General features: G+C 44.2%; 1 protein-coding gene across 1 annotated transcript; it reads right to left on the bottom strand.

The window, feature by feature from the left end:
- Positions 1 to 8: 8 nt before the first annotated feature.
- LOC150040772 (gap junction alpha-1 protein-like) lies at positions 9 to 10,809 on the bottom strand. Its single transcript, XM_090325801.1, has 2 exons — positions 10,504 to 10,809; positions 9 to 1,940 (listed from the first exon to the last, which is right to left on the bottom strand). The coding sequence occupies exon 2, from the start codon at positions 1,875 to 1,877 to the stop codon at positions 753 to 755; it is 1,125 nt and encodes a 374-aa protein (XP_090181927.1). The 5' UTR covers positions 1,878 to 1,940; positions 10,504 to 10,809; the 3' UTR covers positions 9 to 752.
- Positions 10,810 to 17,361: the final 6,552 nt, after the last annotated feature.

Here is a 17,361-nt window from a genome sequence, read left to right as displayed (position 1 = left end):
CCCCCAATTATCTGATGAGGTTTTTTTCCCATTAAAAAAGACATTTGAAGATAAGCTAGTAGATGTCTTTAGCATAGAATTCAAATAGATTAGTTACACATGTACTACTGAAATCTCTTTCAACCTCTCTTGCATTCCAAACAAAACCTTAGTGCAAACATCAAAGCTGCTGGTCATTTCAAATATATGTTAAATCCAAATATGATTTCTGAATTAATGTGCATTAAGATAAAACAAAAACCAAGAATATCTGTTAGTGCAAAACTCATAACAATGGAATGTTTGAGTCGGGACATAAGGATAATCCTGTGTCTTTTTCTAGTTGAAAAAATAGGACATTCAGGAAGTATTTATTATTCCTGAACAAAGTTCGTTCTGTTTCTTGGTAAAGCAAAAATTGCAAAAAGATCCATAACCATAATGATCACCCACACATTCACATACACAGATCCACTCTTAAGTATTTATGTTGGGGGTTGTGAAGAGATAAAGCCCACACCTAACACTACATGACATACCAACCAGCAGGGATCTCCTTCATCCCCTTCCCATCTCACCTCTCCTAGAAAATTCTACCCCCTCCCCTAATGTATTCTATGTCTTTGTGCTGTTTTCTCCTCTAAGGCTTTGAGTACCACCTCCATTACAACAAAAATGAACACCACTGGTGCACAGGCTAATGGCACCTTTTTTTAAAAAAATAAAATCTCTTCCTCAAACGGAGTGGAATGTTGATGCTCTCTTTCCTAAACCTAGATCTCCAGGTCATCTGGCCGAAGTCGGCTAGAATGTCGCTGGCCCATGTGGGCCAGTGGCTGTAGTTCCAAAGTGGCTGTCACTTTTTTAGAATTCTTGTTGTCATCAGGTAAATCAAAAGGCTGGGTGCGGGAGTTGGAGATGGTGCTTCCTCCCTGTCCCATCCGAGTTTGCTCTGCCCTGTACTTGGAGCATTTCTTCTCTCTGGCTTGTTTGTTATAATTGTGGCAAGAGGAATTGTTTCGGTCACCAGAAATCAGCTTGACACCGGGAGGAGACATGGTTGAGAGAGGGGCATTTAGGGAGGAGCAGCCACTAAAATAAGCATATTTGAGAGATCTGCAGTCTTTGGGGGGACTCAGCCTGCTGGTGTTGAGGTGGTAGGGGTCGTTCTTTCCCTTCACCCAATTCTTCACCTCCTTGAAGGACAGGTAGAAGAGCTCGATGATGTTCAAAGCAAGAGACACGAGGCTCATCACCAGCATGAAGATGATGAAGATGGTTTTCTCCGTGGGTCGTGAGAGGAAGCAGTCCACTTGATGTGGGCAGGGTTCTCTCTCACAAGTGTAGATGGCACTCAGACTGAAGCCATAGATGTACCACTGGATGAGCAGAAAGGCCACCTCGAAGATGGACTTGAAAAGGATGCTGATGATGTAGGTGCGCAGCAGGCTACCTCGCATCTTCACCTTGCCGTGCTCCTCAATGCCATATTTGAATTTCTTGATTTCAATCTGCTTCAGGTGCACCTCCACATTCATGCCATCCATCTGAGCCACTTTGAGTTCCTCTTCTTTCTTGTTCAGTTTCTCTTCCTTCTGTATCACATAGAACACGTGAGCCAGGTACAGCAGGGTGGGCATAGACACAAATATGACCTGCAGGACCCAGATGTGCACGTGCGAGATGGGGAAGTACTTGTCGTAGCACATGTTCTCACATCCAGGCTGTTGAGTGTTGCATCGAAAGGCAGATTGCTCGTCACTCCAAGCGGACTCAACCGCTGTCCCCAATATCAGGATTCGGAAAATGAAGAGGAAGGACAGCCACAACTTCCCTCCAGCTGTGGAGTAGCCTTGAGCCTTGTCCAGAAGTTTTGCTAAGGTGCTCCAGTCACCCATGTTGCCAGGGAACCTCTCTCTCACTCAAAAGGAGTGAAGCAGGCGAGCCAAGCTGTGGAACTCCTGGGGAGATGAGACACAGAGAAAAAGGCAAGTTCAGACACTCAGACCTGGCTATTTAAAGTTTAAAAGTCTGCTGCCATTTGGTACTTTCTTCATGCCTTCCCCCTAATGAAAGAAAAGTGCTGATAACTCATTAAAAAAGCTTTTCATAGTACTCCTTTTACCATTGATTTGCCTCACAAAAGCACATAGCCTCCGAGTCCCATTCTGCCATTCACAGGAGCTCTTCCTCACCCTTCTCTCTTGGTCTATTTATTATCCTACTAAGAATCTCTCCTCTTTAAAGTCCTCTGGTGTGAGCCCCAGTCTTACCCTTTGCAATTTCTCTTTTCTTTTTCCTCTTGTTTTCTGGCCTACATTCAGCCTCTAGTCCTTCCCCTGCTACCCTTAAGAACACCTTGCTTCCTTACCTTCCAGTCCTGAATACAGCCTCCATGGAGTGCACATATAGGAAACAGAACATACCCCTTTCCCTTCCAGAGCTGTGGCCTCCAAAAGCTCTACCATCTATCCCCATCTACCCACTGTGCTAGCTGAGCTGCTGACTTCAGGCTTATCTGTATGGGAGCCATTACCTAGACCAAAATTGAAGCCATTTTCCCCCTTTACTCCACATCCAGCATTTACCCAATGTTGGTCTTTGGTTCTGGGTGTGATTTCCCTCAGAAAGGTCTGTTTTTCTAAGAATTGATGTTTCTGTTTTCCATGTTGTCTGCAATACAGAGTTTGTTTAGTGACTACAACTAACATGTCGGTTTCATTGATTTTTATCTAGTACTGTCTTTTGCTGCTATTGACGAAGCTCAGCGTATCATGTCCATGCCCAGTACACATTCTAACATGGAGATCCTCTACCACATAGAAGAGTTTGCACTGGGGCAAACATAGGTTACTCTTCTTCATTTTGGAGAATCAAAAATGATGGCGATAATAAGGAAAGGTGACACTTCCTGTCATCACAACATATAGGATACTACAGATGCTTCCAAGAAAACATCTCCTAAGGAGAGGAGAGCTTTGCCTGACCATTGGGTACCAAGTTCTTGATGATACAACAATAAAAAAGAACTTATTGAGATATTGAGGTAATGACCAAAATCATTTAAAAAAAAGATTATTGTGAGATTGAAACACGATGGTGGCATGTTCATAGGTAAATGCCCTACCTCCTTCAGACCAAACAGACATCTAGGGTCTAAGGACACACTTTGCAATAAGAATCCCACTCCTGGGGTCCTGGAGTTTGGCCTAGTGGTAAAGTGCTTGCTTAGCATTCATGAAGACCCAGGTTCAATTCCTTGGTACCACATACATAGCAAAAAGCCGGAAGTGGTGCTGTGGCTCAAGTGGTAGAGTTCGAGCCTGAAGAATACCCAAGGATAGTTCTCAGGCCCTGAGTTCCATCTCCACAACTGGCAAAAAAAAAAAGAATCCCTCTCTGTCAGAACTCTAAGCAAATAAAGACTTATTTCGACAAAGAGCTAACTCTTTGGACAACCAAAAGAAAAGAAAAAGGTGAGAAACAGCTGTGCAACAACAGCTGCTTGGATGGCAAACTGCCCTGGGCTCCTGCTACACAAAGAGAAATGGTGAGCCACAGCCAAACTCACCTGGAACTTCACTGACCTTCTGCCACTTTCAGGTCCCACCTGGTTCCCAGTGGCATGCGGCTGTACCCACTGAGGCCATAGGACTGCCCCCCATAGCAACTGCCAGCCCTTTGCCCCCACAGCCTTTCCTGTGCCCACCAGCACCACAAGAGGCTGGCTCTCAGACCAGAATGACCCAGTGCACTTGAGACTCCTGCCGGACCCAGGCTCGTCTCAGACTTCCACAGAAATGCCCCATGGATCCTATCTGCACCACCTCAACAGCCCCCCAAAGGGAACAGCGGACCAGCCAAATTTGCTGACCCACCTCCATTAAGCGGCCAGCTCTGCCAGCCAAACGGATCCCCCACTGAGAGCTCACCTGTGTGCACCAGCCAAAAAACATGAAACACACCATCAACAGAACTCACTAATCCAGCAGAACACCAACTCCAGACTTGGTGAGTAACCCACTGGGACCCCTCTCTGGGAGGGCCAGCTCTCTAGGGTGACCCAAATTCCCCATACCAGAGGTCCTGCCAAGGAGGGAAGGAGCCCAATCAAAGGGAGCACAGGCCTAGACTCTATTTCTAGACCTTCTGTGGCCAGGAAAAACCCAGAGTCACAGCTCCGTCCCTGTCCAAGGAAACTACAAATCCCAACTTCCACAAATTTCCTGCCTTCAGGCCTGAGCGCATAGTGCTGTCAGGAACAGGGGAACAGTAGCCCAGTGCAGTGGTGGAACATGCCTCTCCTAGGAAAGAAAGATTTTCACTGGATCACTGGACACCAGAATGCCACCTTATCATCACAGAGAAACCAGAGGCTCCATCAAGACACTGGATATTGGACACAGGGGAGACACATTTCCCCCCAAATAAATGGAAGCATTCTTTTTTTCTTTGTTTTTTTTTTTCCAGTCCTGGCCCTTGAACTCAGGGCCTGCTTGCTAGAGCTCTACCACTTAAGCCATAGCACCACTTCTGGATTTTTCTATATATATGTGGTACTGAGGAATCAATCCCGTGTTTTTGTGCATACTAGGCAAGACTCTACCAGTAGGTCAAATTCCCTGCCCCAATAATTCTTTTTTCTAATTACAATTTTTTTAATCTTTACTACTTTTTTCATTATTTCCATTTTGAATCTTCATCCTTTTTTGCCAGTTCTGGGCTTCAGCTTATGGCCTGAGCACTATCTTTTGACTTTCTCAAGACTAGAGCTCTACCACATGAGCCTCAGCACCACTTCCGGCTGTTTTCTATGCACGTGGAACCAAGGAATTGAACCCAGAACTTCGTGCATGCTAGGCAAGCACTCTACCACTAGGCCAAACTCCTGGCCTCTTCATCCTTTTATATATTCTCTTCCCCTTCTCCTTTACTACTTCATAAGGTTCTGGTCAATCCTAGAAACATAGCTAAAAGTGACTAGTACACTTTCTACATTATTGTGTACAGACTATTCTTTTGATTCCCCAGTCCCATACATTTTGATCTTAGTGTTTCTAAGTTAAGTAGTGCTTCTTTATATTTGCATAATTTTAAGGGTTTTTTTATTACTGATTTTTTTCTATGTTTTTTGCTTTTCTTTTTTGTTTTTGTTATTATTCATTTTTTTTCCTTTTGTTGATGTTAGGTCTTAGTTACTTTCCTCTACTCCTCCCTTTCCCTACAATCATCTGCTCTTAATTTCCCCTCTTTCCTTTCATTTTATCCATCTATTTTGGTCCCTGGTCCTTACTGGAGTTCCTTAGGTCATTGATTTACTATTGTTTGTTACAGACTGTGTCTGTATTTGCCAAGTTATCTTTCCTGTCTAGATTGACTTAACCACATAGAGATAAGGTTGATTTTTTTGCCTTAATACTGTGTTTGGTGATGGTATGGGATTTGTTTTCTAAATCCACCAAAGGAGAGCAAGAGAGTAAAAATACCTAAGATTGCGAACCTGTAATGTTTGTGTGACTGTAGAGTTCTGGGTTAGTTCTTATTTCAAAATTATTATCTGGCATGGTATTAGCCTTGCTTTCATGTCCAAATGGGGAAGAATAAGCCATAGAAGCTCAAGAAAAATGGCAGGACAAGGAACGCCATCTCCTATGCAAAATAAATTGGCAACAGAGCAGTCAATGATAAACCTAGAGGAGAGTCCTCAAACTGCTCTACAAATGCTACTGGTAACCATGATCAATGAAAAGATGGAAAGTATTAATGAGGCCAGGATAAACAAAGAGTAATAGAGGTAATTATAGACACTCAGCTAAAGGATTTGAGAGAGAGCATTCTAAATCAAATCAAGGAGCTAAAGAATCCCATCAAAAATGACCAATTAGAAGGAAGGGAGAGGGCCGGGAGTTTGGCCTAGTGGTAGAGTTCTTGCCTAGTATGCATGAAGATGGGGTTCGATTCCTCGGTACCACATATATAGAAAAAATATGGAAGTGGTGCTGTGGCTCAAGTGGTAGAGCTCTAGCTTTAAGGAAGGCCTAAAGAGAGTGCTTAGAGCCTGAGTTCAAGGCCCAGGAGTGGCAAAAATAAAAATAGAAGGAAGGTAGTTTAAAAAACAAAGTAGGAAGTATTGAGTACTGGATAGATGATGCATATTACTAAATCTCCAGAATTGTAGTCTAGATAATTTAGAGAAAGACCGGAAAATTATTCAAAACAAAACGAAGAAACATGATAGATCCCTTCAGGAGCTCCAAGATACAATCAGAAAGCCTAATTTAAGGCTAATCAGTATAGAGGAGAGCCTGGTAAAGAAAGCTAGTGGAATAGGAACTACATTAAATGGAATCATCACAGAGAACTTCACAAATATCCAGAAGGACAGGCCCATGCAGACAGAAAGAAGCTTTTAGAACCCCAAACAGACCAGATAAGAACAGGGCATCCCACTGTAACATTATAATCTGAACAGGATCAATTGAGACCAAGGAAAGGATCCTTAAAGATGCCAGGGAGAAAAGAACAATCACCTATATAGGAAAACCAATCAGAATAACCACAGAATTCTCAGCAGAGCCCATGCAAGCAAGATCTTGTAATCATGTATACAATGCCCTGAAGAAAAATAACTACCAACCAAGAATACTGTACCCAGCTAAGCTCTCATTCCTAGCTGAGGGAAAAATAAAAACATTCCACAGCAAAGAAAAATTGAAGCAGTATAAATTGACCAAACCAGCATTACAGAAAATTCTTAAAGATGTTACACATTGAAAACCAGCAAAACCAGATGAAGAAGTATATTAATATTAATAAAGGTATCTCTTCTCCAGGAAGATAGAACCATTCTAAACAGGTATAGACCAAATGCCAGAGCACCCAACTTCATCAAGCAAACTTTACTTACACTAAAACCACATATAGATCCAAACACACACACAGTGATTGTTAGTGATTTTAACACCACTATCACCTCTAGATAGATCAACATGGCAAAAACTCAACAGAGAAATCTAAGAACTGAACGATTCCATTGACCAACTGAACTTAACAGACACCTGCAGATTATTCCACCCAACAATACCAGCATATATATTCTTTTCAGCAGCATATGGAATATTTTCCAAAATAAATCACATTTTAGGGCACAAAAAATTCTGTGCAAATTTTAAAATGCTGAAATTATTGGGGCCGGAAGTTTGGCCTAATGGTAGAGTGCTTGCCTAGCATGCATGAAGACCCATGCTAAATTCTTCGGTACCACATACATAGAAAAAGCCAAAATGGTGCTGTGGATCAAGTGGTAGAATTCTAGCCTTGAGAAAACCAAAGGACAGTGCTCAGGCCCTGAGTTCAAACCCCAGGACTGGCAAAAAAATTATTTCCTGCATTCACTCTGACCACAAAGGTATAAAATTGGAACTCAATACCAAACGACAACTTAGAAAATCCTGTAACACATGGAAATTGAACAACACAATGTTGAATCACCAGTGGGTCACTGAAGAGATCAGAACAGAAATTCAACAGTTTATGGTATTTAACAAAAAAGAACAGAAAATACCAGCTCCTTTAGGACACAGCAAAGACAGCACTCAGAGGAAAACATCTCTCTGAATGCCTACATCAACAAATTGGAGAAGTCTCAAACCACAATTTAATGATGCATTTTAAACTCCTAGAAAAAGAGCAACAATTTGAACCCCAATCCAGTAGAAGGAAACAAATTATGAATTTTTGGACTCTAAATGAATTAGAGTCCAAAAACACTATAGAAAGAATCAACAAAACAAAGAATTCGTTCTTTGAAAAAAAATAAAATTGACAGACTCTTAGCAAACATTATGAAAAAAAATAAGGGATCACCCCAAATAAACTCAGACAAGACTGGAAATATCACGACAGAAAATACCAAAATCAAGAACATCATAAGGGAATACTTCTCAAACCTTTGTGCCAACCAATTTGAGAATCTGGAAGAAATGGAAGAATTTCTAATAAATATTGATAAACCCAAACTAAACCAAGAAGAACTAAACCAACTAAATAGACTCATTTCAAGTAATGAACTAGGTATGGTTATAAAAGACCTTTCACCCAAGAAAAGCCCAGGACCTAATGGATTCACAGTTGAATTCTATAAGGCCTTCCAAGCACAAATCACACCAATTCTCCTTAAACTCTTCAAAGAAATTGAAAGCACAAGTTCTCTATGAAGCTCATTCTATGAAGTCACATAACCCTCATCCCAAAACCAGACATGGACTCACCAAAGAAAGAGAAGAATAGACCCATTTCTTTGATAAACACTGATGCAAAAATTCTCAACAAAATCCTAGCAGTTCCTCAAAAGACTAACTCCCCTATGACCTAGTAATCCCATCCCTGGGCATTTACCCAAATGTCCAGAAACAAGGCCATACTAAACCTACCAGCACAACCATATTCTTTGCAGCATTATTTACCAAGCTAAGGTATGGAACCAACCCAGATGCCCATGAGTAGATGAATGGGTCAAGAAGATGTGGTATATACACAAAACGGTATTCTATGTTGCCATCAGAAACAATGACATTGCCCATTAAATAAAGTAAACCAGGCCCAAAGGGACATAGGCTCCATGGTGGTTTCCTTCATTTGTAATAATTAGTACGTGTCTAGGATTTTCCTAGCACAAGAGCAAGATAGCTCAAAAGCTATGTACATATGGCCATAAAGGATGAGGTTAAGCGAAATAAACTCCAGCATAGGAAAACAAGAGATTTATCCTTGTGATTATTGTTTCTATTGTACTATGTGAAGTTATTTCTTTATTATTTTGTTTTCCTGATTTTGTTTTCTTTTTTTCTCCCTTATAGTTTATCCCCTGTTGCTGCTGTATCTGACTTTGGTACCTATTGTAATGTATACACATTTATTTATTTGAATCAGGGAAGGGAAGGGGAAAAACAAGATGATGAGACAAAGGACAAAGGATGAATCAGTGTAACAGCGATATTCACAAGACAATAGTGCGAAATGAACTTTACAACTTGGGAGGCGGTGGGGAGAGGGAAAGTGGGAAAGAAAAAGATGGGAAGGTGTAACATGTTCAAGAAACAATGCACTCACTATCTTACAAATGTAACTAATCTCTCTATATATCACTCTGATAACAAAATTTAAATTAAAAATTGTTTAAAAAAACAGGGAAGGTAGACAGTGCTGGCACATCTTATAACTGGTGCAATGATTGGTAAAACATTACAAGTATTTATGGGGGAAAAGTAAATTGGAGGCTGGCTCAAATCACTTTAGGTTGAGTATTCACTGTTGTTCCCATACCTGGTATATTTTGTGATTCTTGCTGTCACACTATTTTATTAATGGTTCCAGAGATTTGGGAGTTGCTTGCTCAATAAACTGGGGACACTGATGTCTAACATACTTTAATAATAGGATGGGTTCTGTCACATGCTCCCAGAAAGACAGGTGACCATCCCCAAGATGAGTTTTCTTCCTAATGTGGGTATTGTGGTGCCAAGAAGAGTCATTTTCCCAGGCTAAGTGTTTTTTTCTTTATATTTTCATTGCAACGCTCCTGGAGAACATTGTTTGGACAAGCGGGCCAAGATGAAGAGGAGACATGTTATTTCGATTTTTCTCCCCTTTGATGATCCCTATTTCCTGTCATTTATCCTGTCTGACTGCAGCTGAAGCAAGAGAATTTCAGTTTCTGAGAGCACATAGGGCTATTCAGTAATGCTATCTCCTATATACATATAATGTATGTATAATATATACCATATCATGGTATATTTTTTTACATTATGTTATGTAGTGCATACTATATAACATTACCTATTACAGTGTACATACTATATACCACATATATATAATACAACATATAACATGTAGTTCTAAATTAAGGAATATAGATGGGCTAATAGATAATTTTAAAAGTGGAGTAAATGGGGTGGGAGTTTGGCCTAGTGGGAGAGTGCTTTCCTAGCATGCACAAAGACCTGGGTTTGATTTCTCAGTACCACATACATGGAAAAAAGCGACAAGTGGTGCTGAGGCTCAAGTGGTAGAGCTCTAGGTTTGAGAAAGTCCAAAGACAGTGCTCAGGCCCTGAGTCCAAGCCCAGAACTGGCAAAAAAAAGAGACAAAAGTGGAGTAAAATAACATCCTATCAGTCATTTAATGTGTATGGAATGATGTTCTAGCTAAAAGGTTCACACTTAGGAAATGGAGTTTTAGCTAAATTCGTGGACGCTAGCCTTATGCAAAAGAAACTCAAGGAAAGCACCCAGGGCCTGATTTCAAGTCCCATGAACGACAAAAAAAAAGACCCTGTTCACTTTGGTACACACCATCAAACTTCAGCAAACTCCTCTATAGCCGTTATTGGACTTCTCACAAAGACCCTCTCCCCCATGAGACTTCGGCAAACCTTGGCGGACTCTTCCCAAAGACTACTGGGAATGTCATGACTCCCCCGCAACCTGCCCCCCCCCCCCCCGCCATAAGACTTCCACAAACCTGAGCAAACGGGCAGACTCCTCCCAAGGACGTTATTGGACTTCTCATGAAGACATCCCCTTCCTGCCCGCCAGAAGACTTGGGCTGAATCCTCCCATGGACTCCATGAGAGTCAAATAACCCCTCAGAGTTCGGCAGACTTTGAGGGCTCCTCCTGCACACTGCTCCACAAGACTCAGTGTGACTCCTCCCAGAGACTCCCCTTAAACACGTGGTAGCACTCCTTCTCAAAGACTACGTGAGACTCCAGCAGACAGCAGAGTTGAAGGCGGGGAACGGAAGGAAGTAGGGGGACCTTCAGCATCCGGTCGTGTTGGACGTGCTTACAAAGGAAGTGGGCGGAGCACACCGAGCAACAAGGCACGTTGGACACGCCCACCCAGGAGGTGACGGGGCAGCATTGCCACTACCCAGGCATGTTGAACATACCCGTACAAGTGGTAGGAGGCGCAACCCCAACATCCGGGTATGGTGGAAGCGCCAACACAGGAAGTAGGGGTTCTACCAACGTAGAATGGGGGGGGGAAAGCAACCTCAGCATCCGGGCATTTTGGAAATACCGACACAGGAAGCAGGGTGTGCACGTCCACCATCTGGGCATGTTGGGAGTATCGACATAGGATGGGGGAGCAACCTCAGCATCGAGGCATTGTGAACATGCTCAGGCAAAAGGTGTGGGGAACACCCCCAGCATCCGAGCATGTTGGAAGTACCAACACAGGAAATAGGGGTGCATGGCCAGCATCCGGGCATGTCCGAAGTACCAATACAGGAAGTAGGGGTGCGTGTCCACCATCCGGGCATGTTGGAATTACCAAAATAGGATGGGGGGAGCAACCTCAGCATCTGGACTTGTTGGACGTGCCCATGCAAGAGGTGGGGAGAGCAGCCCTCTCATCCGGGCATGTTGGAAGTACCAACAGAGTATGGGGGGATCAACTTCAGTAGCCGAGTATGTTGGACGTGCCCACAAAATTGGTTGGGGAAAGCACCCACCAACATAGAAAGGGGGTACAACCTCAATATCTTAGTTCCTGTGTTGTTACTTCTGACATGCCCTGATGAGGGTTTGAACCCCACCGCTCCACTGGCACATCCAACATGCCCGGATGCTGGGGGTTCTCTCCCCACCTCAGTGTGGGCACTTCCAATATGCCAGAATTCTGAGGTTGCTTCCCCCACCCTATGTTGACACTTTAACATGCCCGGATGCTAGGCGTGCACCCCTACTTCCTGTGTGGGTACTTCTGACATGCCCACATGTTGGACATGCCCACACAGGAGGTGGGACCAGTAGCACCCCCAGCATCAGGGCATGTTGAATGTGCCAGTACATTAGGTGGGGGTGCAATGCCACACCTGGTCTTGTTGGAAGTACCAACGCAGGAAGTAGGGGTGCATGCCCAGCATTTGGGCATGCCGGAAGTACCAACACAAGAAGTAGGGGTGCACGCCCATCATCCGGGCATTTAGAAGGTACCAACACTGAAAGAAGGGGTGCACGCCCAGCATCCGGGCATTTAGGAGGTACCAACACAGGAAGTAGTGTTGCACGCCCAGCTTCCGGGCAGGCCAGAAGTACCAACACAGGAAGTAGGGGTGCACGCCCAGCATCCGGGCATTTAGGAAGTACCAACACTGGAAGAAGGGGTGCACGCCCAGCTTCGGGCATGCCAGAAGTACCAACACAGGAAGTAGGGGTGGAAGCGCAGCATCCGGGCATGTCAGAAGTACCAGCATAGGAAGTAGGGGTGCACATCCAACATCCGGGCATGTTGGAAGTACCAACATAGGAAGTAGGGGGTGCACTCACAGCATCCGGGCATGCCAGAAGTACCAACTCAGGAAGTAGGGGTGCACGCCAGCATCCGGGCATGTTGGAAATACCAACAGAGGAAGTAGGGATGCACGCCTAGCATCCGGGCCTTTAGGAAGTATCAACACTGGAAGAAGGGGTGCATGCCCAGCATCCGGGCATGCTGGAGGTACCAACACAGGAAGTAGGGGTGCACGCCCATCATCCGGGCATTTAGAAGGTACCAACACTGAAAGAAGGGGTGCACGCACAGCATCTGGGTATGCTGGAAGTGCCAACACAGGAAGTAGGGGTGCACGACCAACATCCGGGCGTATCGGAAGTACCAACACAGGAAGTAGGTGTGCATCCAGGCATGTGAAAGTGTCAACATAGGATGGGGGAAGCAACCTCAGTATCCGGGCATGTTGGAAGTGCCCACGCTGAGGTGGGGAGAGCATGCCCAGCATCTGGGCATATTGGACGTGCCAACGGAGCAGGTGGGGTGCAAACCCTCAACAACACAGGAACTAAGAGTGTACCCCGTGCTTCCAGGCATGTTGTACATGCCCACATAGTAGGCAGGGATCAGACCCAGCATCCCGGCATGTTGGAAGTGCCGACAAAAGAAGGTGAGGGGAACACTTGCAGCATCTGTACATGTTGGAAATTCTGACAGAGTACCGGTAGGGGGAGCACCTCCAGCATCCGGGCATGGTGGAATTGTCGCGTGATGCACGCCTAGCCAATCAGAGGCTGGGATTTGGCATTTAACCCCACCCCTTCCACAGCTCCGCCTACACGCGAGGCAAGCAGAAGGCGCTCCGCCCGCCATGGTGCTTGTCTCCAAATGAGAGGCTGCCGGTGAGGCCTCCGGGGTACAGCCTCGAGGGTCCCTCAGCTTCACGGAGGGCTGAGGAGGAGGCTCCCCTAGCCTGCTGCCGTGCTTGCAGACTGACTGCTGGGCTGCTCGGGTCTGGAGCTGCAAACCAGGTACCTGGCGTCAGCCGCCATTTTTACTTGCGAGGACGAGGCTCCACCTCCCAGCGACTGCAGGCGGGGAATGCATTCCAGGCGGAGTCTGGGAGGCGGAGTCTGGGAAACCCGGGCTCCCTACAAAATCCTTAGGCCTTGGCGGACCGCGGGTGCGGGTGCGGCCAGGGCTCTGGGGGAAGCCCCAGAATGGCAGTGAGAGGCCAGTGGGGGCAGACCCAGAACTATGAGGGCAATTGTGCCGGGAATGGGTCCTGCAGTGACCAGGCCGCAAACCCTCCGGCGCCTCCTCCCTCTTCTCCACTGGCATCTCAGAGCTCTCAGCGCTGTAGCAGCAGCCAGCCTGAGGCTTCTAGAAGAAAGCATGCCTTCCTTCCAGGCCCTTCCTCAGCGGGGCCACCAGGCCAGCAGCCCCACCATTTGGTCCTCTCCTTAGGCATGCATCTGTGCCAGGTCCTGTTCTGCAAAGCCAGGCATCAGCTTTAGGTGCTGATCTGGGTAGTCATTCCACTTGGGCAGTTTCTGATGTGGGCAGACTAGTCAGAGAGGCTCAGATATCTGCAACCAGGAGTGGACAAGGTGTGGGTCTCACTGACATCCCACAGATGAGATTATTGTGAATAGATGAATTTGCCACGCCAGGGTGGGGTGCCATCTGCAGGAGTAAATGGATGAGTTTCTGGCTCTGATCACTGTGGCCTGATTGCGTAGGAAATACTAATAATGTATGTGTATTGCCACATCCCCAACCGGCAGGTACTGATCACTCCTGCACTTTTGGTTATACGTAGTAAGATTGTGTCTTTGCAATTTTGTGTACACACACATACACACACGTACTATGTAATAATATAATGTATAGGATATTAAAGTATCTTAGTAGTTTCTCCAAGACAGGTAGAAGCAACACTAGGTGCTGTACAGTAAGCCAGTTATTATTCTACTATCGACTTAACAAACTCATGGTCAAAAATCAAGTGTCTCATTTGCCCTCTGCCTCCTTTTCTTGTATATGTTTGTTCACATAGTATTTTGATATATAACTATGAAGGAGACAAATCTTTTCACTGGCATAGGAACGTGCCTATTCCCCCAGTGCTCAGCATTAGCCATATAATAAGTTTTAGCACAACTCCAATCCATACACTTTATCATTATCCCTTTGTTGCTTGTACCTGTTTAGGGTTAAAGAGCATCATCATAACTTATCAGTCAATGTATTTTTTTTGCCAGTACTGGGCTTGAGCTCAGGGCCTGAGCACTGCCCTCGGACTTTCTCAAGGCTAGAGTTCTACAACTGGAGCCTCAGCACCGCTTCTGGCTTTTGTCTATGTATGTGGTACCAAGGAATCAAATGAGGGTCTTCGTGCATGTTAGACAAGCACTTTAACCACTAGGCCAAACTCCCGGCCCCTCAATGTATTTTTTAAACATCATTATATTTACGGCTCTTTTGTTGTCGTTGTTGCTGTTGTTGTTGTTATTATTTTTGACCATTGTTTCCATAAAATTGGAGACAGATGTTATAACTTAAGGTAATAGGCAACGAAGTGGAGGACAGGCTTCTAGTATTAAATACAATAGTTATGACAGTTTTGAGTTAGTACTTGAAGCCTGCCATTCAAATAATTCTGTCGTGTTCCAACTCATCCAGGTTTAGAACAGAAATTTGACGATTTTTTGTCTGTTTGTTGGTTTCAGGTCTTGAATTCTGGGTGTGTGTGCTGTCTCTGAGCTCTTCAGCTGAAGGCTAGTGCTCTACCACTTGAGTCACAGCACCACTTCCGGTTTTCTGGTGGTTATTTGGAGATGAGTCTCATGGAATTTTGTGCCTGGGCTTTGTTTGAACCGAGATCCTCAAATCTCAGCCTCTTGAATAGCTTGGATTACAGGTGTGAACCACTGGTGCCTGCTGAATTTGGCAATTTTTTTCATTAGATCAGTGAGTTCTCTTAGGACCTTGCCTATATTATTTATATGCTATAGGTCCATAGGTTAAATTTACCATATACTCTCTATGTTCAGAAGGTAGTAAATAGTTTAAGGTTAAGCAATTTTGTTAGATAACATTGGGTATCTTTCTTAGACTTCTTTTGGGCTCTGTAGAGTGAGAATTCTGATCGTTTTATAAGCAGTAGCCTGTGATACTTTTAAATGGTTTAATATGTCCATTGGCCAATTTGTAATGTCTGCTACTCTTACCAGGATGCATGATTTTTTTTTTTGCCAGTCCTGGGCGTGAGCTCAGGGCCTGAGCACTGTCCTTGGAATTTCTCAAGGCTAGAGCTCTACCACTTGAGCCTCAGCACCACTTCTGGCTTTTTTATCTATGTATATGGTACCGAGGAATCGAACCCGGGTCTTCATGCATGCTAGGCAAGCACTTTAACCACTAGGCCAAACTCCCGGCCCCGATGCATGGTTTTTTTTTTTCCAGTCCTGAGGCTTGAGCTCAGGGCCTGATCACTGTCCTTAAACTTTCTCAAGGCTAGAGCTCTAACACTTGAGCCACAACACCACTTCTGGCTTTTTTTTCTATATATGTGGTACTGAGGAATTGATCCCAGGGCTTCGTGCATGCTAGATGAGCACACTACCTCTAGGCCAAACTCCCAGCCAATAAGTGTGATTTTTATAGACAGAAACCTCTGTTTTCCCTGTTTAGTAGGAAGTAAAAAGAAGGAAAGGCAAATAGTCCCTGGAATGTACTTTGCTGACTTACATTTGGGTAAAATAATATATTCCCTTTATTTGCAAATCCAGTAATGCTTTCCAGTGGCTTCCCAATATATCTCAATGGTGATGGCATTCCAGAATTAGGTGAAATTTGGCGGAGGATTTAGGTCCAGTTTGGTGTAATTTGGACCTCCCCATTCTTTTAGACTACTGGATAGAGACATTACTGAATTTGTTATCCAGACGTCAATTTTCCTATTGGTTCATTAAACTGACCTTTTGATCAGGCAAGCTAATTTGTTTTATTAATATAAGTTTTAGTAGAAGCCATCTGCTGATGCTTTTGTAGGGATAACTATTTGCATCATAGAAGACCTGGGGATATAATTTTACATCCTTCCCATGGGCACTGACTTCTCATATTTCTCCCTACACACAGGTTTAGCAAGAACTGTGGTCTCTGTTAACTCCAAGAACATTTTAGATGTTGAGCAGATGTTATTCTCTGACGTTTCCATCTTTTCAAAGACATACTTGTATGGGTGAAGTAAACTTCTTGAAATATAATTGTATTTCTGAATTCTTTCCCTGTTCATAGATATGGATTGTATTCACTAGGCCATATTCCCATGTAGGGTCCTCTGGGCTAAAAATAGTGAAATTTACTGGATTATAAGTCCCAGAGGTGCAGTCTGATGTAGTGCATTTATTTTGTAGGAGTGCTGTTTTGATTTGGCTTTCACAAAGCTAACTAGCCCACTTCACACAGTCCCAGCTGGGATGGTAGGTGGTTTGGGGATGCATTCATATGTTAGGACACACAAGGATATATCATGAATGTAATTGTTAGAGTCTGTATTGCTATTTCCAAGATAGGATCCCATGTGAGCTGGAGTGACTGGCTTCTGCCAGTGTTCTCTTCCTGTGTATATTGTGGTGACCAATCCTGTTTTGGGGCCCAATATACATCTGTTTGAATTGATACCAGCTGTTTTGGTGTCTGGATCTGGATTTTCTTAATTGTAATTAATAAAACAGCTCTTTGCTATTGGGGTAGTGTCTGACCTCCAGCTACTAGTCTTCTGAAAAGTGAGAATACCAATATAATCTGTCTATCCTAATTGGTCCATGTCTCAAGCTTTTTACATATATAGACTAGGCAGTCTCTGAGATGACTAAAGCAGAGTTACTGTCTCATTGCCTGGAGGTACCTGGAAATTTTGGAGTGTCATTTTGAGAGAGTGTTCATGAGTGAGCTTGAACAGCAAAGCCAGATCAAGGCTATACTTACAATGTGGAAAGGCTGTTTTTCTTGGTACTCGTGGATTCAGGGAGAAATCTGCCACCTTGACAGCTGTGGAGTAGACAAAATCACAACCAAGGTCCTCTCCAAA

The sequence above is a fragment of the Megascapheus bottae genome, chromosome X, assembly GCF_031878675.1.
Source record: "Megascapheus bottae isolate mThoBot1 chromosome X, mThoBot2.hap1, whole genome shotgun sequence".
NCBI classification, from domain to species: domain Eukaryota; kingdom Metazoa; phylum Chordata; class Mammalia; order Rodentia; family Geomyidae; genus Megascapheus; species Megascapheus bottae.
The sequence above is the reverse complement of the archived record's forward strand: the minus strand, read 5'-3'. Positions and strand labels throughout refer to the sequence as shown.

Bases quoted from the DNA above. Each gene is read 5' to 3' on its own strand.
- LOC150040772 (XM_090325801.1), bottom strand. From the start codon at position 1,877: ATGGGTGACTGGAGCACCTTAGCAAAACTTCTGGACAAGGCTCAAGGC.